This window comes from Condylura cristata, unplaced genomic scaffold, assembly GCF_000260355.1.
Source record: "Condylura cristata isolate star-nosed mole 26May11 unplaced genomic scaffold, ConCri1.0 scaffold00009, whole genome shotgun sequence".
Lineage (NCBI taxonomy): Eukaryota > Metazoa > Chordata > Mammalia > Eulipotyphla > Talpidae > Condylura > Condylura cristata.
This window is the reverse complement of record NW_004567110.1, coordinates 63,560,349-63,582,730: the sequence shown is the minus strand read 5'-3', so window position 1 is coordinate 63,582,730 and position 22,382 is coordinate 63,560,349. Positions and strand designations below refer to the sequence as shown.

Genomic DNA, 22,382 nt, shown 5'->3' with positions numbered 1-22,382 from the left:
AAAAATTAGGTGTCCATAAACTCGTGGGTTTATATCTGGGTTTTCTATTCAAATCCACTGGTTCAATAGTACACTTTAAAGTCAGTTTGTGGCAGGACCCCTCAATGAGATCAATTTCATATCATTTCATTCATCAATAAATCAAAATCCCCACTCCTAAATGAAATTTTAGGCACTCAGGCCATCATTCTAGTATTCTCATCCTCTGCCCTCTCTGAGGAGAGCTTTAGGCACTTCATAGCACAGAGCACAAAGCAGCTTTCTGATTTAATCTGACCCTGATGGTGATAAAAATGGGATTTTTTTTTTGCTGTCTCACTTTTCTGCAAGAAATATATACCGCTATTGTAACAAGGAAAAAGCTTAAAAATGGAAAATATGATCCATTAAAAATAAATCCCCATAAGAGAAGAAAAAAGATCTGGCCTGTCTCATGATCTCAGGCAGGTAAGGGACAGAGGATAAGTATTTATAGCTGAGGGTGTTGCCTTTACACAGACTTTCAGATTGGAAAACACCCTAGGATGCACTCTTCAGGTAGTTTCCATGACAGGAGCTTGACTTGAAAACTCTTTCCCATACAAGAAAGCAAGTTACAAGAAAGCAAGTTACAAGAGTAATGTTATTGGATGAATAACCTTGAGTTTGTGCTAACTTGTAAAAATATTAATATAATACTCTACTTCTTGGCAACAACCTTCACGGCTTACCTGTACCAGGTCAAAATGTTCTAAACAGGAGGAAGTTGGCCCTGCTTGGCCACCATGCAGAAGTGGACAGATACAGTGTCTCATGTTTGTCTCACTTTTTAACTTCTACTCTATTTTCAACCCTTGTATAGACCAAATGGTGTCCCCTCAAATTTCATACACTGAAACCTGCACCCCCCAATGTGACAGAGAGGCATCATCGAGGGAGGGCAAATGAAGATGTACAAGTAGATCTCTGGTCTGATGGGATAGATGTCCTAGGACACCTAAGAACTTACTTTTCCTTCAGGCACCAGCAAATGAGGGAGAATTTTGGAGAAACCAATTCTAGTCACACCTTCATCTGGACTTTAAACTTCCAGAAATAAATTTCTATTGTTAAATCAATCTGTGGAATTTCATAACATAATATCCAAAAAACCTGCAACATTCTGCAAGGTGGAAAAGAGGGCTCAAAGAGGTCAAAAGATGTGCCCAATATCACTAAGCTAGCAGCAGGCAGCACCAGAATCCAAGCATGAATCTTCTGGTTCTCTTCTGGCTTATTACTTTTCAAGCTCAGATGGGTTTTAGGTAAATTTTAATGACAGTTAAAAATTATAAAACCATAGATTTTATACTTTTGCCAATTATGACTCCAACCCTCTTCTGAGCATATAGCTTCCAAAGCTGTCTCCTGCCTTCTGATAAGCAGAGTGAACTAAGACAGAAAACCAAAAATACTTACAATGGCCCCAGACATAAACAAGGGGGACTTTTTTGCAAAACAGTTTTTGAAAACTGTTAATATCATTTATATGTTAAAGTACTAATATTCTCCCTCTTTTATCAAATTATGTTGCTGTAACTCACTGATATATATTACTACATTCTGTGTGCATCATTTTACTCCCTTGTTCTTTAAGTTTCAGTTTTCTCCTGGGACTCAAATTAATCCTTTCAAGACCAAGGCTGTGGTGCCAAAAATGGAACCCAGCTTAGGCACAGGTTGAAGCCACAGGCACAGGAACCTGGCATGGGTGAGGGTTGCCAATCGGTATCATTGCTTATCTGCCCTCTTAGGCTCACCTCCCACACTTCTCTCCAGGATCAGGGTGATCTGACTGCCAATTTGAGAGCCCAGTCTGTCCAGCACAATCCCTGGCTTGTACACAATTCAACTGGCAGAATCACGTCCCTAAAGTAGAGGGCATGGATGGGGTCTACCCCAGGACCTGCCAGCTGGCATAGTCAAGGGGACCTCACCTTTTGAGGTCACAAGGCTAATCTTGACACAAAGTTAATCTTGTCTCCACGTCTGGAAGGGCTGCTTTGATGGCCTATATCTCATACCTCAGGGAGTTTGTCTCACTTGCTCTCTCTCTCTCTCTCTCTCTTTTTTTTTAAAGATTTATTTATTTGTACATACAGAACTGGGGTATAGGCTGAAGGTGCAGGGGCAGTGAGAGGATTCACCAGAGACAGAGTGGGAAGCAGAACAGGCAGATCAATGAAGTACACTGCAGAGGGGAGAGCAGAGGGCGGGCCAGGACAGGTCTGCCACACCATGTGGATCACCTCTAGGGTGGGGCTCGAACTCATGCTTAAGGAGCTTTAGCTTTTTAGTGCTGCACCTTAACCCACAGGGAGGGCCCTCACTTGCTCTCTTTAGGCTAAGGTACAAGGAAAACTTTCCTTGGCCTTTTTTTCCCTAGTGTCCAAAAGAATTACTTGAGGTTTTCTGCTTACACCTGGTGATTATGATTCAAAGACCAGGGTGTTCAAAGCATGTTGACACTCCTCTGAAAATGGAGATACACGCTATTGCCTCAAAGCCAGGTAATCCTTGGTCAGTGTCTATCAATGTCTGGCATTAAGTATCCAAACCTCATGAGCAGGACTAATTCCTACCAATAAATCCAGCTCCTTCCTTGGGTTGTGCCAATAAAGCATGGTAAGATGGGAAACCATTCCAAAAAGGTGGATGCTAGGTAAATACAGGTGCACCCTGCTCACCATAATGTAGCCAACAACTTTTCCTGTTTGATGCTCAGAATTTTCAAGACCTGCCACATTTCTCTCCACCCACATATGGCCAGCTGATAAGAAAGGCCAGGGTTCCCCACTTTGGCACTAGCAAGGGACCCTCATCTCATTACCACTCCCAAAGCAAAACAAAACTTGAAACTAGTTTCTCTGTTGAGAATGCCTCAGTAAATGAATAATAAACCTTTTCAACCTTCTTGGTATTTTTGATGTGGATTGAGCTGTGTTCCAAAAAATATGTTTAAGTCCTAACCCCAGTACTATGAAAGTGACCTTACTTGGAAATAGGTCTTACAGATGTAATTGGTTAAGTAAAGATGAGGTCATACCAGCATAGGGTTGACCTCTAATGTAATGACAGTATCTTTACAGGAAGCAAATTAGAATATAAAGGAAGAAAACTTATGAAGATGGAGGTAGAGATTGAAGTGATACATCTACAATGAAAAAATGCTGAAGATCACCAGCAGTAACCAGAATCTGAGACCGAGCTTCCAGCAGAAAGTACCCTTCTCACTCTCTAGCATCTGACGTCTGGACTCCAGCCCTTATGAGAGGATACATTTCTGTTTTCTTTAAGCCACACAAGAAATTTTTGGTACTTTGTTACAGCAAACCTAGCAGATATAAAATGTATCTGTGTCTCCTGATAGTTACACTAGTTTCTACCTCTGTCTTGGTATGACATGTGCATCTGTGTCTCTTTAGGATCCACGTGTAACCACTAATCACATTTTTAGGAATAGCAAATATTATACAGTTTTAATTATTGGTTCAGATAAGCAACATTACAGTTATTTTTTTTTTGCTGTCTAGAATATTTTATTCTAGCCTTTGTAATTTTATTCAAACACTATAGTTGATTATTATGATGTAGATTTCTGCCTGTTACTTTAAAGTAAAATTCTCACATTTGCTTATGTACTGTTTTGTGATCTAATGTAGAATTTACCACTGGAGTACAAACTAACTAGTTTGCTAATGTCTAAACTGAATGCCAGTGTTCCAGTGGATGTTTTCAATAGGGTTACAAGTTTAGTTGTTTTTCTTTTCAATAGCTTATTTTTCCATCATTTTGTGCATTTTTCCATCTCATTTGTAATCCTCTTGGGCTTCCCATCACCAAATCACCCATGTGCACCCAAAGTCCAGTGCGTTCCCCCCCCCACCTTTTTTTCAGGTTTGCTTATTTCTTTTTTCTTTTTTTTATATATATGTTTATTTTTCCATCATTTTATGCATTTTTCCATCTCATTTGCAATCCCCTTGGGCTTCCCATTACCAAATCACCCATATGCCATCACCACAATCCAGTACATTTCCCTCTCCCCAATGTTTTTTATCTCATTCCCCACTCCACCCCCATAAAATGTCTCTGGTATGTAACTGTTCTTTTTTATTATTATTATTATTATTTTAATTTTCTTGCCTCATCCGTTACACTCCTGCTATGAGTGAAACTGTTCGGAATTTTTCCTTTTCTTTCTGGCTTATTTCACTAAGCATGATCTTTTCCAGTGCTATCTATGTTGCTGCAAAAGGTATGTTTGTTTGTTTGTTTATTCATTTATTCATTTATCTATAGTTGCTGAGCAATATTCCATTGTGTATACATACCACATCTTCTTAATCCAGTCATCCACTTTTGGGCATTTGGGATGTTTCCATATCTTTTCAATAGTAAATAATGCAACAATAAACATGGGCTGCAGGTATCTTTTTGAATCAGTATTTTTGTTTCTTTTGGGTAGATACCTAGGAGTGGGATTGCTGGGTCATAGGGAAGCTCCATGTTTAGCAGTTTGAGGAACCTCCAAACAGTTTTCCATAGTGGTTGTACTAGTTTGCACTCCCACCAGCAGTGTAGGAGAGTTCCTTTTTCTCCACATCCTCACTAACATTTGTTGTTGCTAGTTGTTTTAAGATGTGCCATTCTCACTGAGGTGAGGTGGTATCTCATTGTGGTTTTAATTTGCATCTCCCTTATTACAAGTGATGTTGAACATTTTTTCATATGTTGTTAGCCATCTGCATTTCTTCTCTGGAGGTTAATCACATTTACAAATGTCAACTGCCAAAAAAGGATCACATTCACAGGTACTAGGTAGGGGTTAGGATTTCAATATGTTTGGCACTAGGGTTTAGGATTTCAAAATGTTGGGGTTGCAGGAATGGACAGTTCAATCCACAACAATCCTAAGTTTAGGGATCACCCTGACTCTGGAGGGAGACTACACACTTAGAGAAGTTTAAAACTCAGTATGCAGTGATGGACAAGCTGAGAAAATATATATGAAAAGGTCCCATCAAATAGTTCATGAAGACAAAGCAGGTGTCAGACATTACCACAAAGGAAAAAGACAACTGTTATGGCCTGAAAAACTCTGGGGTATTTGAGAAACATGACAATGGGACCTGATGCTATTCTCTTGCTTTTTATGAACCTAGATCTCCCTGAAGGCAAGAAGGCAGCACAATGAGAAAAGGTCCACCCTCCATATACCAGGCACAGTGCTACGGCTACTGCGATATCCCTTCATCAGACCAGAGGTGGTAGGTAGTCATTATAACATCCAAACTCCCAAAGTGTTCTGAAGAAAGAAATGGTTTGATCAGCAACTAGTTGTTGTTCTGAGTTAATGCATTAAACAAAAGGAAACAGCTATAAAAGTGCAACCCTAGTCTTCTAGGCACTTAGATTAGACTAGATAGCTATTAAGAACAATCATTAACACAAGAACCACACTAAAAGATACACACTAATCTGTAAAATCATTTCTGCTCTGCAACCTTCCTCAGGCTGCTAAAAGGATCCAGAGCACCTGATATACATGAAAAGGTTTATAAAAGGTAGCTAGTGTTTGCCTGGGTTTATCCACATGTATAATGTTCCCACTGCTGGGAACATTTTGAGGAGTTTCAGGTATATCAGTGAAAGAAATAAAAATTCCTGCTCTTAGCTGATATTCAAGGAGGAGAGAGCTAATAAACAATTTTTAAGATTTTTAAATACACAGAAAAATATTAAGAGCTATGGAAAGAAGGTACAAACTAGTATTGGGGGAATGGACAAGTGATAAACAGAGTGCACACTGTTGGGTGGTCAGGCTAGTCCCCACAGAAGGTAGGAACTGAGGGCAGAAGTATGCCCTAAGGAGAAAGAATCTAGCCAGAGGCACAGGCCTGGCTGGAACAAAATCCTAAAAATGCTCAGGGACATTCCAATGTGGCTGGAAGAAGCAGGAAGAAGTAAGCAGGAAGAACGTTGTAAGATGGGGCCACACAGAAACTCTTTTATTATGAAAGATGTCCAAGATAACATGCCTGTCTTATTAACTGGCTGCTGAGTTGAGGACAGAAAAGAGATGAGAAAGGTTCTGACCTGGGTGACAATATGTTCTAATGAGGTAATAATATGTAAACTCTGATTTCAACAAATTGGACAGTGTGTGTAAAAGTCAGAGCCCATAAAGTTTTTACTGTCCATAAATTTTTTAGGCTCCATAAAGTGTCTCTGATGAGAAGGGTTTGAGCAGAGGCTGACATATTGGCTTAAGACACATAGACATCATGGGGCTAAGTAAGCTTCAGTGCCAGAAGGTATAGGTCAGTCAGATCTCCATATTTACTAGAAAGACAACCTTTGGCTCTTTTCTAGAAAACTCACAGCAAAGAATCAACTTGTTATATATTTACAGCAACAGAAAGATACTTTGGTGCAAACAGATCTAGAAAACTACTGCAGATAATAAGAGAATTCATTAAACTGAGAAATACAAAACTTTATTTTAAAACTATTTGCCTTCCTGTACACAAACAAAAGATTAGAAATGTGGAAGGAAACCTCCCTTTTATATTATCAATGACAAAAAAATAAATAATATATATAATAAATGTACATCTATATAAATAAGAGATTGAACAAATGAAAAGATATATTCTGTCTTGGGAAAGCTTAAAATAATTTTTAATGTCCAATTCTTAGGAGGAAAGGATGTCCTGAAGAAACTCTGCACAGTTTTGTGGACTCCACTCCCTACTTCAGTTATTGAAACTACAACTCTACCCCCTATTCCAGTCATTGAAACTACAACACCCGGGGAGACCTGCAAGGACTCAAGGGCAGGCATTTTGGGGACTTTTTGAGACAGCCATGTTGGCTCTCTCTCCTTGGCCTCTTGCTGGTGGCTGTTAGCTTGGCTCTTGATGAGCTTTCAGTGTGCTATTGGAGTTCCAAGCCAGCGGAACTGGTGAGATGCTCTAGTTAACTTGTATCTCTCTCTCTTTCCTGGGTTGTTCCTTTTCCTTTCCCCTTGTAAATAAACCCATTGTTGACCTTTTTGTATGTGCCTGCAGTACAATTAAAGGACCCACACACAGGCAATCCAGTTCACATTGGGTTGCCATGTAACAAAATCTCTCTAAATTAACCTACAAGTGAATTAATCAACACACAGATAAATTGACTCTGTAAAGAAACATTTGTACAATAGCAACCAGAAAAATTCTGAAAAAGAACAATAATGAAGAAGGACAAAACCTGCCAGATAGTAAAACATAGTGAAAGCCAGCATAAATTAAGGTCTCAATACTGGTTTATGAACAGACAGAGTAAGTACAAGGAGATGGCGGAAACAAGAATAAATAATCAGAATTTTTTCCACTACCTAATAGCTGTGACTATCTAGTGATCAACCTGGAAAAAATAAAGATGTATCTTTAGTACACATTTCACCAAAATGAATACCAGCTGTGTTTAAGATTTAAATTAGAAAATGAAACAAAAAAAATGAAAGAAAACACTAAAAACTTAAAAAAAAAAACTCAGACTAGGAAGGTTTCATTAAGTCTATAGGCATATGACATACTGAGGAAACGTACTTGAGACAAATGAAAAAAGGTTTATTTTCTCAATGTATACAAATCTATAAATATATGAGAGTGCTAAGAATCAAAAGCGAAACAAACAAAAAAAATCACAAAGGGCATCTCCAAAATGCATTTTTGAATACTTTTGAATGCTTGAAACAAAACATGGAAGAAGATATAGTATCCCCATTGTGCCCTCCATTCTGGGAGATGCCCTCAGTAAGATAAGGATAGGCAGTGCCTGCATTTTTATTTAAATCCCTCTCATGCAATTTGAAATTTGTACATACATCACTCTTTTTTTTTAAAAAAAAAAAAAGGCAACTGAAAATTTTATAAAAAGTCCAGTGTACAGAATCTAAAACAGAACCACCGCATCTTAAGTACAGGGAAAATTGGCCTTTCTGACATGCAGACAGTGTTGGAAAGTAGCCTCTATATGGGAATCCTACCATAAAGGAAAGAGTTGCTTCTAAATCACTTCATTTTAAAAATCTTTTATAAAACCCTAATTTATGGTCAAAATTGTTTCTTACTCCAACAAACCATGTAAAGAAATCTCTAGATGCTTCACGTGCTTCAACCTAAGCAGGACAAAACACAGAATCCAACATTTTGTTTGTAAAATAGTAACCAAATTTAAACCAACTGCAATGGTCCTTAGTGGGATTGTTTTGCATCAAGTTTTAATTTGAACTGTATAGTTAGCCAAAGCCTTAGTTTCCTTACCTGTATAATGAGGATAATAATAGCATTTATTGATAGGATTAATGTGAAGATTAAATAACAAAGTATATGCAAAAGCACTTAGAACACAGCCTAACTACAAACTTCTTAGGAGTAGGAGTAAGCTAAATTTAAAATAACATCCCCTCTGATTAGAAAGCTCCAGCCACTTATGGTGCTCGGTAAGAGACCCTCTTCTGAGCTTCAGAGAAGTCAGTCGCATGTCATTCTAACTGCAACACATTGCACGACTGACAACCACAAGCAGGTAAAGTGAGGACTGGTGAGCACACTATTTAGGAACACTTTGGCCTATAACACCCTTCCTAGATCTCCTAGTATCTTCAGTTGGGACACACCAGGATGCTGAGTGATTTGTTGAGCAATCCCCCGATTTAGGAAGGGGTAATGTAAAGAGAAAAATCAAAGCCATTCCACTGGGCTGGCAATCCTCCTTAATGCCACAGCAGCTACATACAGCTACTGCCAGACTAAAAACTGCTTTGGTCTTCTACAGGACAGACATACAATCTGAGTGCCAGTGTTTCCTCCTAACAGTGGTTTCTGGATCTTTCCTCCCTCCCCCAGCCTGGCCAATGTGATGAGCCAATATATGTTCTGGCCCATTTGGACCAGGGCAAGCCCTTCCCAGGAGACAAAGCCCAGGATACTTGCAATCTCCCAAAAGGAAAGAGCTGATAAAGACACTTCCTAGACAAAGAAGACAAAAAAATGAAACAAAGTCTTGGATACTTTTAAATGCCCAGTGGCTGTTAACTAGAAGTTCTTTTATCTGCCAAGAGAGATGAATTTGGAAATCAGTGGCCAGGAGGGTGGCTTAAGTCTCAGTTGAGTTCCTTCATCCCTAAACCTTCACACAAGGAAAGGACTCATTACATTCCTGGACAGCACAAATTACTGAAGTGTTAAAATGATCACATTTTCTAACACAAAAAACATGAGAGGTACGAGTTTACTTACATGGTGTTGGTGATTAAAGCTCAATGGTTATTGATGGCATCAAAGAAATTGGGACTATTTCTTAAGGATTTCAGAGTTTGGGATGAAGTTTCTATCTTTAAAGATTGGATGAATGAAGATACATTAGCTTCCAAAATTTGAACTCAGCACTTTAACAGGCATATAAAACTTTAAATGTCTTATGTCATCAGATATAGCCCTTCAATGAAATCTGGCGGTGGTATGGCAAGTAGAACAATTATTTATGAAAATACTCTAGTAGTATCAATTAAAACACCCCGTAGTGAATCCATTGTATCTACTAGAGAAAACATTTGTGCATATCCAACATGTGATGTTATCTTACAGATAAAACTGAAACCAGTCTTAAGTAAATAATATAAGCATACCACAGAATATTGTAAAAGTACCAAAATTCAGGTAGGTAAATTCCTTGTTGTAAGAAAGAATTTCAAAGCCTACTATTGAGCAAATAAAGCAAGCTACAGAAATATTTGATAGCATTTAAATAAAGGCAGAGAAATAAATGGTTAAGATAGTAAGTTGGGAAGAATAACAAAGAAGAAATATAGCATGTGAAGGAAAATTTCTGTCATAATACTTGCCTAGCTAAGATGGGGCAAGGCCTTTGGTTGTACCTAGATGTCTCTCTGATAAAAGTGACCTAGAAAAGATACCAAAATTTTAAAGAGTGGTAGGCTATGTGAAATCAGATTATATTTAATTTTTATTCTTTTTTTTTTTTTCAGTTCTTCAAATTACCTATCACTAACAATCTGAAACACATATACACTTTTCCCAGTTAATCCAGATGTGCTATCTTCTAGGAGGGTTTCGATGGATATTGCTTAAGAGTGGGGTCTTCAAGATGGGCTACAGTGATAATGGTTACAGCCACATGGCCCCAAGAAAATAAATACAAATTCCCAACCCTGCACATAATTTCAAGGAATGCAGGGACATCAGAAGCCAACTTACAAACTATATGGGCTTTGGATTAAGAACCTCTGATTTACACAACATTTAAATACTTAGTTACAGAAATGGGCCCTCCCTGGTGGTATGCTTTGGTTAGCACTGCAAGGCTAACCAAAGCCACTTAAACACCAGTTCAATTCCCAGACAGGGAGGTGACCCATATGATATGGCAGACCTCTTCTGACCTCCCCACTGCTCCCTTCAGTGTACTTCATCAGTCTGCCTGTTCTGCTCCCCACTCCACCTCTGGTGAGTCCTCTCACCACTCCTGCACCTCTGGCCTACCCCAGTTCTGTATGCATAAATAAATAAATATTTAAAAAATAATAGTAAAATAAAGCTACAGGATGTGGTGTTGCAGAGAATGGTTGCTAGGATTAGCAGAGATGGAGCAGAGAACCAAAAGAATTCCCAACATTGAAGGAACAGATAGAATAAGGAAGACTAGAGATGCGGGTCTCGCATGAGAGAGCAGATGGTAGAGAGTTAAGGAGTTCCATTTCAGGTGAGACCCCAACCTCTTTCCACTTAGCTCTAAACACACTGTCACGGGTCATCTGAAATTTATCCTTTCTCTGGTGCCTTCATTTTGGCCATTTCCTTTTGCACTATGCCTATCACATTGTCAGATTTCTTTTGTCAGGCAGATTGTCACTTAAGAAAGAATATCACATTTGGTGGCTCTTCTATGAACAGCTCCCCTCTCATTCTGGCCCTGAATCTTTGAATTTGTTTCTACAGTATCTAGTCCTGTAAAACTAGTTGGCACAAGAAATCTGGCTAGCTGACTGAAACAAGTTGGAAGATCTCAGGAAGGCCACGTCACCCTAGTCAGACTTTGACGAACTAACAACCTAGCAGAGATGACGCATTAGATGTTAAACATGTAGATGTGTACTATTCCAAAACTGATATGCCATAATAGGTGTATTGTTTTCTCTAAGAATCAACTGAAGTACACTAAAAGTGTTGTGACCTTTGCTTTGGAAATGGGAAGAGCCGTTGTGTATTACCTCAGAAAATTACAGATATATACCAACTGCAGACTCATGGGGTCACCCACAAATAACTGACACTGTCAATGTCAAATATGAATTAACACTATCTCTTCCACAGTTTATGATCAGTTTGAGGCCTTCTGGCTCAGAAAAAGGCATACCAGTGAAACAGTAAGTCTGTCTCTAACCCATGTCTACAAGACTGGTGTGTTTGTACCATCAGTTCTTAAAAGAGCTTGAGGAGTCCCAGAAATTCAGCCATTTTGCTATGGCATCCAGGTCTCTGGGCCTCACGCTTTCCTGACAAGAGCAACAGGAATGAAGTGGGACCTTGAACCCCTGGATGAATCAACCTGGCCTTTGTAGGGGTGGGTTGTTGTTTACTCTATTTATGAGCTCAAAGTACTGTATCCTTTATCTCCTCTGCTCCCCAAACAGAAAAACTTCCATGACTTGGCTAGACATAAATTCCAGCTTGCTCCATCAAGGCCCACAACATAGGCTCTAAGGCATGGCTCCTGCTTCCCCTGTAAGAGGGGAGGCCCTGGGACCTATAAAAGCCCTTGTGAAGCACAAAAATGTACAATTTTAATTGCTGTCATTATCACTAGGTCTATCCTTCTGTGAATGAAGGATACAGTTAAATGAAGAGTTTTACTAACAAAAACAATGACCTTGAGACTAAATTTCCTTCCTCTGAGGTTTGAGGATTTTCACTTAATTATGATTACATTTTCATTACTTGTTAAATTACCCAAACAATAAGTAATGGTAAGGTATTGCTGAGGTTTTTATTTCGCAACTAAAGATTAAAAAATAAAATTACAAACTATATGTCATTATCAATTCCTAAAAGAAAGCACATTTTAACAAACACTAAAGAAGCGAAAGAGAACATAACACAGGCACCATCCTAACTGGGTCCCTTGACAGGACTGGTCAGTAGTCCCTGAAAGGGTGAGTACTGGGTGTCCACTTGCCCTAGCTCCTTACATTCGCTGACATTCCGGCTGGCACCTAGTCTGGCCAGTCCACGGAAGAACCCGCATCAACTCCAATGCGAGCAAGTGGAAAAACACAGAGAGGACATCCGATTCCTGGCGAGCTGGCTCAGAGGCCTCCTGAACCAGCAGCCCAGCCAGCATTCCCTTCCCAGCCCCGGAATCTGGGTTCCCCTTCATCCCAAACTCCCACCAGGCTCAGTAGCCTCCATCCCCGACGCCCCCTTCCCCTCGCCCTGTACCCCCACCTCAGGCGGTATCTCCGGTATCTCCGCTGCCTCCGCCCCCGCATTCCCTTCCACACCCCAGCACAGCTCCCCCGCACCCGTGCCCCACGGGATCCCCTAGACCCAGGCGCCGACTCCCCCTCGGTGCCCGCAACTCGCCCCCTCCACACACCCTTCCATACACCCCGCCCTCCTTGCCCCCAGTTCCCCTTCCCCTCACCTACACCCTCGGCCGCAGCAGCCCAAGGTCGGCAGGAGAGGGCCGCAGGGCTGAGCGGGCCGCTGGTGTCCGGGTTGGGAGTGAGGCCGAGAGGCAGGCCGGCGGCAGCCCGAACCCCCACGCAACTCTCCCACCCCGGCGCGGCACACCAGAGCTCTGTACTCACCCGGGCGACGCCATGAGCACAGCCAGGTCCCGACGCTGTCGCCGCCTCCGCTTCCTCCGCGCCCAGCGACTCTGCGCCGGGGAGGGGCCTCGCCGCCGGCTTCCAGCCCAGGGCCGCTCGGGGCTGCTGGGGGCTCCGGACTGAGGCCCTGAGGGGAGGAAGCGCCTGGAAAGGGCCTGGGGAGGCAAGAGGAGGGAACCCACGGAGACCGGGGAGTGGGTTGGAGAGGAGACCGGGGGCAGTCGGAGGAGGAGTGTTAGCGGGCCAGGAACCGGGTGTGGTTTCAGCCAGGGTCGCCTGTGAGCTGCCTGGGGGTGTTAAGGGCTCATCACAGCACGCTGGTGGTACTGGACAACGTGGGTGGGGGCAGGCGGCCAGCTTGAGCCTATAGCTGTGGCCACCCAACTGCTCAGGTGCGGCCTGCACAAGCCTGAGAGGCACAAAGGTCTCCCCTAACCAAGAAGCACCAGCTAGATGCAGGTAAAGTGGACGCTTAACTGCAAGTTTAATTTTATTTCCGCAAAGGAAAGCCTTTCTTTAGCCAGTAGTAGAAAGGAGTTGTTGTAAATGATCCAAACACCTTTGCCACCTTGCTTTGCTGTGCTGTCTTGCACAGGTGCTGGCCTTTTCCCTATGTAAAATATGTGTAAAATCAAGTTGTAAATCTCTAAGGACTATGAAGCTCTTTTCTTAGTCTTTTCATTATGTTATTAAACAATAAGAAGTCTGGAATTCTGCTCTGGGGTTTTGCAACATCAGTTCCTGTCTGTGCAAAATGTTTTCAGAGTTCAGGTCTTGTAAGTGAAAACGCTTAACATAAAGCTCTGGACAGTATAGGCCATTGATTACATTTCTGTGTTATATGTTAAATAATAATAGTAATATTACTACTACTACTAAGAAGAAGTGACAGCAAATCAGTGAATGATAGCCTAAACCCTGAGTGATAGCCTAAACCCTGGAACCAGAATATCTTGGTTGAAATCTGGGCTCTACCAATTAATGACTCTGGTGCCTCCAATAAGAGAAACTTCCCTGTTCCACAGTTTTCTCATTTAAAACCCAGTTCTCTTCCTTTCTATAAAGATTGTATAAATTGGTATCAATAAAGTAACTAATATCTTGTCCTCTTCCCTTCCTGAGAATTCATCCAAGGTTTTGAGTCACCTGTTTCTTTCAGTAAAATACAAGCTCACAACCATTGCTTTGAATTTCAAAGATAATTAATGCTCTGTAAATATAAATCCAAGAAAACCAAAGTTAGGAAGAATTTGGACAGTGGACAACTGCTAAACTTCTTGACATGAGTAAGGGTGGTCAGATAATTTTTTAAATAAAATTTGTTGGTTTTAAAGTAGATTAAAAAATAGTATAAGGTAAGTGAAATTAAATATTCTTTCTTTTAGTATGCCTTTTGTTGGACATAAATATTGCTGCAAAATTTCATTATTACTTGGGCTGGACACATCCGTGGATTTTTACTATTTTCTATTTATTTATTTGTGCATACAGAACTGGGCTACAGGCCAGAGGTGCAGAAGTAGTGAGCAGATTCACCAGAGACAGAGTGGGGAGCAGAACATGCAGATCTCCGAAGTACACTGCTGAGGGGAGCAGCAGGTAGGTCAGGAGAGGTCTGCAGCGCCATGTGGATCACCTCTGGGGCAGGTGGGGATCAAACTCATGTGGAAGTGGCCTCCAATTCTTAGTGCTGCACTTTAACCTGCTGTGCCACCAGGGAGGGCCCACATCCATGATTATTTGCTTAATCTATTTCTAGGAATTGAATTTATAGGCCAGAGTATACCATTATTTTGTCTTTTCAGATACCTATATACTCTTTATGTATATATGTGTTTGCCTATATAATTAGATAGAAAATGTCCATGTATGTAGACATATCACAAAAATACACATATATCAATAACAACATATACATGCACTTACATGTATATTTATGCACACACATAACACAAGCACTGAACGTTTTTCTCCCAGTTTAGTTACCAACACTGATGAGAGTGCCAGTTTCAAAAACTTTTTCTAGAAATTTCACACCTTTTTTTAATTGCAATTTGACAGGTTAAAAACCAGTATTTCAACAAAAAAGCAGACTAAGAAATATCAAGCTCTTATTTCTCCCTATGTCCCCACAGAAAGATGAAGAAAACCAGAAACTGAACAAACTTTGTTGGGGTTTGAAAAAGTCAAAGGTTTACAACAACCAAGAAAAATATTCAAGGAAAAAAAAAAACCATGTTTAAAATAAGTTTTATGGCACTTTTACTTGCAATTGTCCTGCCCTTTCCCTATTATAGATAGCAGTAGTCTTGATCTTGATCAGGTGGCATCCTGTTTCTGAGGTTTCCACACTCACTACATCACTTTAAAATTAAGGTGCATCCTTGTCTTCAACATGATCTTAGAGGTAAAACTTACAATTTTTACCTGTAAGTATGATTTTAGTCGCGGGTTAAGCAAATATTTCCTTTATTAGGTTGAGGTATGTTCCTTCTATTCCCTTTTTTTTTTTTTTAATGTTTTGATCATAAAGGTGTGGAATCTTCTCAAATACCTTCTCTGCATTTATTGACATGATTTTTGCCTTGTTATGATGTGGTTTATTACACTGATTGATTTTCACATATGAAACCATCCTTGTAACAAATCCCTTATGACCATGCTGTATAATCCTTTTACTTTATTGCCAAATTTAGTTTGCTAAAATTATTTTCACTCTTTTTTTTTTTGTCGATATTCGGTCTGCCTCAGTATCAGAATAATGTTGGGTCACATGTGCTTAGAAACACTACTCTTCCTTAATTTTTGGGAAGAGTTTGAAAAGAATAGGTAATAATTCTCTTTAAAGGTTTGGTAGAACTCTCTAGTGAAACTGGTCTTGTGCTTTTGTTTTATAGGATACTTTTGATTACTGTTTCAATTTCCTTGCTTATAATTGGGCTATTCAACTTTTTTATTTCTTCCTTATTCAGTCTCAGTTACTGAATACTTCTATGGTTTGTCCATTTCTTCTAAATTACCCAATTTGTATAAAGATGTTCATAGAAGTTTCTTGCGATCCTGTTTTATTGTTGTACCTTCTCTCATTTATGATTCTATAATTTAGAAATTTCTCACCTATTTGTGAACTGTCTTTTTTGTTTCTATTTGGTATTGATGCTCTATAGTTATTTTCATCTGATCTTTCACTGGCTTTTTGGTTTTTTAGTTATTTATCTAGATCCTTAAGGTGTAAGATTAGATTGAGCTCTCTCTTATTTCTTAATTGGGGTGTGTGTTGCTGTGTACTTCCCTCTTAGCATTGCTTTGCTACACCCCATAGGTTCTGATAGTTCATGTCTTCATTTTTATGTGTCTTTAAGTATTTATTAATATATTTTTCATTTCCTCATTAAGCCAGTAGTCATTCAGTAATATGCTATTCAGTATATATATCTTGCTTTCTTTTGGTGGTTGATTTCCAGTTTGATTATGATTTTTTTAAAGATTTATTTATTTATGCATACAGAACTGGGGTACAGGCCAGAGGTGCAGGAAGTGAGAAGATTCAGCAGAGACAGAGTCAGGAGCAGAACAGGAGATCCATGAAGTACACTACTGTGTACTTCATGGGCAGTGGGTGGGTCAGGAGAGGTCTGCAGTGCCATGTGGATCATCTCTGGGGCTGGGATCGAACTCGCACTGAAGTGGCTGTGGCTAGCTTGCAGTGCTGTGTCCTAACCATTGCGCCACCAGGGAGGGCCATGATTATGATTGTGATAAGAGATTACTTGATATAATTCAATCTTCATGAATTTATTGTTTTGTGACCCAGTATGTGATCTTTCTTGGAGAATGCTCCATGTGCACGTGAGGAGAATGTAAAATCAGCTTTTGGGGCATACACTGACCTAAAAATGTTTACTAAGCCCATTTCTCCTCCAATATCTTTTTTAAAGCTGTTATTTTCCTTAATGGTTTTCTCCCTGGTGATCTGTCCATTTATGAAAGGGTGGTGTTGAAGTCATCTACTACCATTGTGTTGTTGCCAAAATTCTTGTTTTCATACTTGTTAATACTGCTGTACATATTTTGATGCTCCTTCATTTGCTGTATACGTACATACATGACAGATAGATATTATGTCTTCCTTATAACTATTATGTATTATAGATATTATGTCTTCTCTTAACTATTATATGATGCCCATCACTGTTTCTTTTTACCTTTTCTATCTGGACGTCTACATATATAGAGCCTTTCTTAACCATCAGTTACAATTTGCTTATAAGATTGGTTTCCAAACATTTACTTTGAGCCTGTTTAACTTTGAAGTTCAGTTGGTACTTCTGAAGACAGCAGAACATTGACTTTTATTTCTATGCCAACCAACTTCTCTGGGCCTTGTGATTGGTGAATTCAGTCCATTTACCTTTAAGGAGATTATTGATATATGAGTATTTCTACTGCCATTTTGTATTCAGTTTTCTGTTTCTATTTAATTGTTCAGTTTTGTTTTTGTTTAAGATTTCCTTCTCTTATATTTAAATAGGAGAGCTATTTTCATTGTCTTCAAACTTCATCAATCTCTGTTTGTCTAGCAAGGCCTTCCTCATATCTCAGTGACAGTCTCTTTGGATAGGATAGTCTTAGCTGACAGTTGTTTTTTTTTTTTTTTAATAGCATACTAGTGTCATTCTATTCTCTTATTGTTTTTAGTATTTTCTCAGAGAAGGCTAATATATGCTTGAAGGCAATGCTTAATAGATAACCTGCTTATTTTCTCCTAGCCACTTTCATTGTTCTTTAAATTCTTGGTAGTTTCAAGACAATGTGTCTTGGCATAAGACTCATTACATCTAACAACAATGTGTTCTTTTAGCTTTATGTATTTAGCTCCTTCACCAGATTTGAGACTTTTTCCTCTGTCTTCAAATGAGCTCTCTGTTCTCTCCATACTTCTCTCCTTCTAGAAAACCTACTATACTTATATCACCTTCCCTAATGTACTCAGATAATTCTCTAAGAATTTCTTCTTCATTTTTTCCTTCATATTACTCTTTTTTCTTCCACTTTTGAGGTCACTGATTCAATATGCCATTCAGTCTACTTCATAATTTCTCCAGAATTTTTATCTCCTCTATTGACCTTTATAACTCCTGCAACTCTATTATTTTCTTGTTAAAATTTCAATTTTTACTTTCAGTTCATTAATTTTATTTCTCACATCACTTATTTATCTTTTTCTGAATTTTGTTGTATTTCTTTGATTAGATTTATGGAGTTCTCTTGTATTACTTTGACTATGCTTTTTGCATTTTCTTCCATTCCATTGAACTTACTTATTACGTGTTACTTTTGGCAATAAGATGTTCATTTTCTTGGAATTTCATTTTCTTGGAATTTAATTTAAAATTTGTTGGGACTTTGAATGAATGTGTATTTTACTAGAGGTGCTTTGTGTCTCTGTCTACCATACTCCTGGAAACACTCATTATCCAAGATCACTCTGTAAAGTTATTTCTCAATTTTCAGATTACCACTGTCATGTGAATTCAGGCTTCAAGTTCATGTGAGGACCAAGACTTGTCACTTACCATCTCAAAAGTAATCCTCTTATCTCATCCCAAAACCAGGTACTATGAATAACAAAAAATTAAAACAAATCTTCAAGACTTGGAGATAAATGGAATTATTAAATAACAATTTTATAACTGATTAATATATTTTGATTTTTATCCCTTTGATTTCCGCATTGGCCCAGTGGTCTCTCAGTATTTATTTAGTCTCCATATTTATAGAATTTCCTTTTTTTCTCCCTGTAGGTCTCCCCTTAGATACCTTATTGGCTAGAGAAGATATTATTTCAACCTTCTTGAGTTTGTTGATTATTGTCTTATGGCCCTATATGTGGACTGTCGTGGAAAATGATCCATGTGCACTTGAGAAAACTGTGTATTCAGTTTTTGGGTTTTTTTTGGGGGGGGGGGTTGGGAGCATTCTGTGCCCTATAAAAGTTTAGTTCCTCATTTAAGGAAAATAAATGTTGTTATTTATTTTCTCTCCTGTTAATCTTTCCATTGCTGAGAATGGGGTGTTGAAGTTTCCAACTGAATATCTATTTGTTTCAATGTTTTCAGATTTGAAAACAATTATCTGATTCACTTAGGTGCACCTTCATTTGGAATATATATATATATATATATATATATATATACACCAATGAGTTTATGTCATTCTGGTTTATTGCTTTCTTAATCATTATGAAAGCCATTCCCAGTCTAGAAGAGGATCTTTGTTACCAAGTTCTCAGGGGTTACAACCTAAATGTAAAAAAGCACATAATTAAGAATGATGTAAAAAAAATTAATTAGAGGGACGGCAAGATGGTGGTAGAGTAAAGATGCCAAGATCACTGCTTCCAGGTTCACACAGTGATACTTAAAAACTATGAGTTTCAGTCCAAATGAGAACACCCTGGAAGGTAGATAGGAAGATAACTAAGGAAGAATCAGCAATTGGGGCGTTCGGATTAAAGAACTCTCCCCTGGGAGAACTCAGGTGCCTGGAGTTTGGTGGGCTGCAGGAGCAGCTTTGCTCCTCCCTAAAGCCATGGAGGTGAAGGGAGACTGCTCAGCATGGTGAGTGGAACCCAGGCTGAGGAAAGACTGCAGATCTGATTCGGAGCACCTGGGCACTGGGCAAAGCTGCTGAAAGACCAGCTTGACCACCTCGGGAATGGGCAAGATGGTGGCAGAGTAAAGATGCTGAGATGACTATGTCCAAGCTCACACAGGATTATATAAAAACGGACTATAGACTCACATGCTACGAGTTTCACCCCAAATGAGAACACACTGAACACACTGGAAGGAAGATAACTGAGGGAAAATTGGCGACTGGGGAGTTCCCATAAGGGAACTCATACCCGGAAGCACCACAGACACACTGTAACTCCGATCTATAGGGGAAATGCCCAGGCTCAAGCCTCCGCAGACAGAGGCTTCCTGATCATTCCTGCTCATTTGGCTCGGTGAGTAGAACCAAGGGGGTGTGGGAAGACTGCACAAATGGGCACATAGAGCCCATTTGGGTGGAGAAGAAAATCTGGTGATCTGGTGACTGGGGCAGCTACAAGGCATGCAACCATTTCACCAACCTCACAGCATAGGCCTGGAGGCTTGTTTCTGGCATTAGTCATTAAGGCAGGGGCAGCAAACTCACATGCCCCTGAGATAAAAGGGAAAAAAAAAAAAAAAAACAGAGACAGAGGGAACCCAGGGCATCAGAAGGGTACAAAGATCAACAGGCACCTTCCAGAGACAGGGCTCAATGAGTTACCAGAAGAAGCTGAACACCACAAGAGACTCCTGAGTGTCACTGGCAGAGATGACAGATATAATTCCACATAGTAGGGGCTGGAAAAACAGGAGATATTGAAATAAAACAAGGCTCAAGAATACCCTCCCCAACTGAAGTATCTGCCATCTCTGCCATCCCAGAAAGAACATCCAGAAAGAATGCTGGTCAATCATAGCAACACCATGTCTCAATGAATAGAAAGTATTAGAAAACACACGACAGGGAAAAGAAGACAAACAAATATTCAAGCAAGTCCACAGGGGAAAAATTCACCACAAAAAGATCAGTCAGCTGAAAGCACCAAAGAAATAGAAGAAATGCTCAGCTTACCAGATAGAGAATTCAGAATCACCATGATAAACAAACAAAAAGAAGATGAGGAGGGTAAAAACGCCAAGGTCACTGCGTCCAGGCTTGCATAGAAATTGAGGACTGAAAACGGACTATAGACTTACTGCAAGTTTCAACCCAAACGAAAACACCCTGGACTCACTAGAAGGTAGATAACTGAGGGGGAATCAGCAATTGGGGAGTTCCCTTCTGGGAACTCCAGGGAAAACCCAGGCACCTGGAAGTTAGGCGGGCTGCAGGAGCCACTTTGACCCACGCTAAACACTGGAGGTGAAGGGGGATGGCTCAGTTCAGTGAGTGGAGCCAAGGCTGTGGAAAGACTGCAAGTCTGACCCTCGAACACCTGGGTAAGGGAAAAACCGCTGAAATAGCAGACCCCACAGGGAGCACCTGGGCTCTGTGCAAAGCGCTGATCTGCTCAACCAGCTCGGGAACCGGCAAGATGGCGGTAGAATAAAGTTGCCAAGACAACTACATCCAAACTTGCATGGGATTATATAAAAATGGACTATAGACTTACATGCTACGACTTTCAACCCAAATGAGAACACCCTGGACTAACTAGAAGGAAGATAACTGAGGGAGAACCAGTGACTTGGGAGTTCCCATAAGGGAAGCCACACAGGCAGGATTAGCAGAACCCTGCAACTCTGATCTGGGGAACACCAGTGGCTTCCTACTCATTTGGCTCCTTTAAAAATCTTGGCACCCTGCACCAGGAAGCACTGCAGAGGGAGATTGACTGCAGCTGCAGCTCTGGCTGCTCTGCACAGCTACAGCAGCTTTTTGCTCCAGCCCTGCTACAGCCCTGGAGATAAACTGATGCAACTCAGCTAGGGAGAGGAAACCAAATTGTGGGAAAAGGCTGAAGCTCCAGTGGAACCAGAGACCCGAGGATATGCCACAGAGGTGTTGCCGTCCTTTGCCCCAGCAACCACAGAGATGTTGCTTTTTTTTGCCCCAGGAGCTGGAGAGGTGTTGCTGTCCTTTGCCCCAACATCCCCCGACAAAGGCCTGGATATAAACTGAGACAACACAACTAGGTGAGTGGATCCCAAGCTGCTGCGGGGGGCGAGGGGGGGAGGTGGGGGGGGGAACAAAAACACAAAAACAAAAAAACTGCTCTACTTAGAGCCCAGGAAGCAGAGAAGAGGAACTCTAGCCCTACCCGCATCTCCTGCCCCCACAACAGAGAACTGAGACTAGGCAACATTAGGGTTTGGTCAGGTCTTGGTGTCATTCATAAGGTGTGGTCAACAAGACTCACAAAGCCCCTGAGTTAAAGGGGAAAAAAAACAGACAGGACCCAACCACAGGCCCAACCATAGGAAAATGCAGGGATTTTAACTATCTTGCATGGGCACAACCAACATACAGAGGCCCTAGGAAGTGCCTCAAATGGGGAGACTTGCTCAGGGGTCTACCTGTTTACAACATCTACCCTAAAAAATTGTGGTAAAACCCTGGAATTAAACAGATACAGCTGGGCTGTGTGAAAAGACCTCAGCAAGTGGGGAGGCACTGTTCAGGGATGGACTATTTGGACTAAACAAAAAGAGCCCTGAAAGCTCAGAGGGAGAACTGGCAGCCTGCTCAGCTGGGAGGATTTCAGCCCTCTGGCACTCCCCTGCACTCCTGTGGGGAGGGGGAGATAAAACCCCCACAACAGAGGCCCGAAGACTTGGGAGCCAGAAAAGCTCACAGTACTTAAGAGTGTAAACAAACCCAACCACCAACTCAGCCAAAGGTCCAGCTCCAGGGAGACCTA

At 40.5% G+C, this 22,382-nt stretch overlaps 1 protein-coding gene and 2 long non-coding RNA genes across 5 annotated transcripts in view; 2 read left to right on the top strand and 1 right to left on the bottom strand.

Moving 5' to 3' along the window:
• Positions 1-13,037, bottom strand: part of LOC101627997 (up-regulator of cell proliferation) — a 34,796-nt gene extending 21,759 nt beyond the window's left edge. The window contains exons 1-2 of one of the 3 annotated variants that reach the window (XM_012723062.1): positions 12,902-13,037; positions 9,917-9,975 (exon numbers count right to left, since the gene is read on the bottom strand). Coding sequence is in view for 2 of the 3 variants with exons in the window: in XM_012723061.1 (XP_012578515.1) it covers positions 12,902-12,915 (14 nt within the window). In the remaining variant the exon portion in view is untranslated. The remainder of the gene's footprint in view (positions 1-9,916; positions 9,976-12,901) is intronic. The other 2 variants (XM_012723061.1, XM_004679897.2) reach the window with 2 other exon arrangements.
• On the top strand, positions 13,015-14,453 carry LOC105853448. The gene is made up of 3 exons (XR_001145299.1): positions 13,015-13,085; positions 13,315-13,381; positions 14,414-14,453. It is a non-coding gene; the product is annotated as an uncharacterized LOC105853448 (long non-coding RNA).
• Positions 14,454-14,478: 25 nt separating this feature from the next.
• Positions 14,479-22,382, top strand: part of LOC105853441 — a 13,353-nt gene continuing 5,449 nt past the window's right edge. The window contains exons 1-3 of the long non-coding RNA XR_001145289.1: positions 14,479-14,521; positions 18,437-18,537; positions 21,579-21,657. This is a non-coding gene — a long non-coding RNA (uncharacterized LOC105853441). The remainder of the gene's footprint in view (positions 14,522-18,436; positions 18,538-21,578; positions 21,658-22,382) is intronic.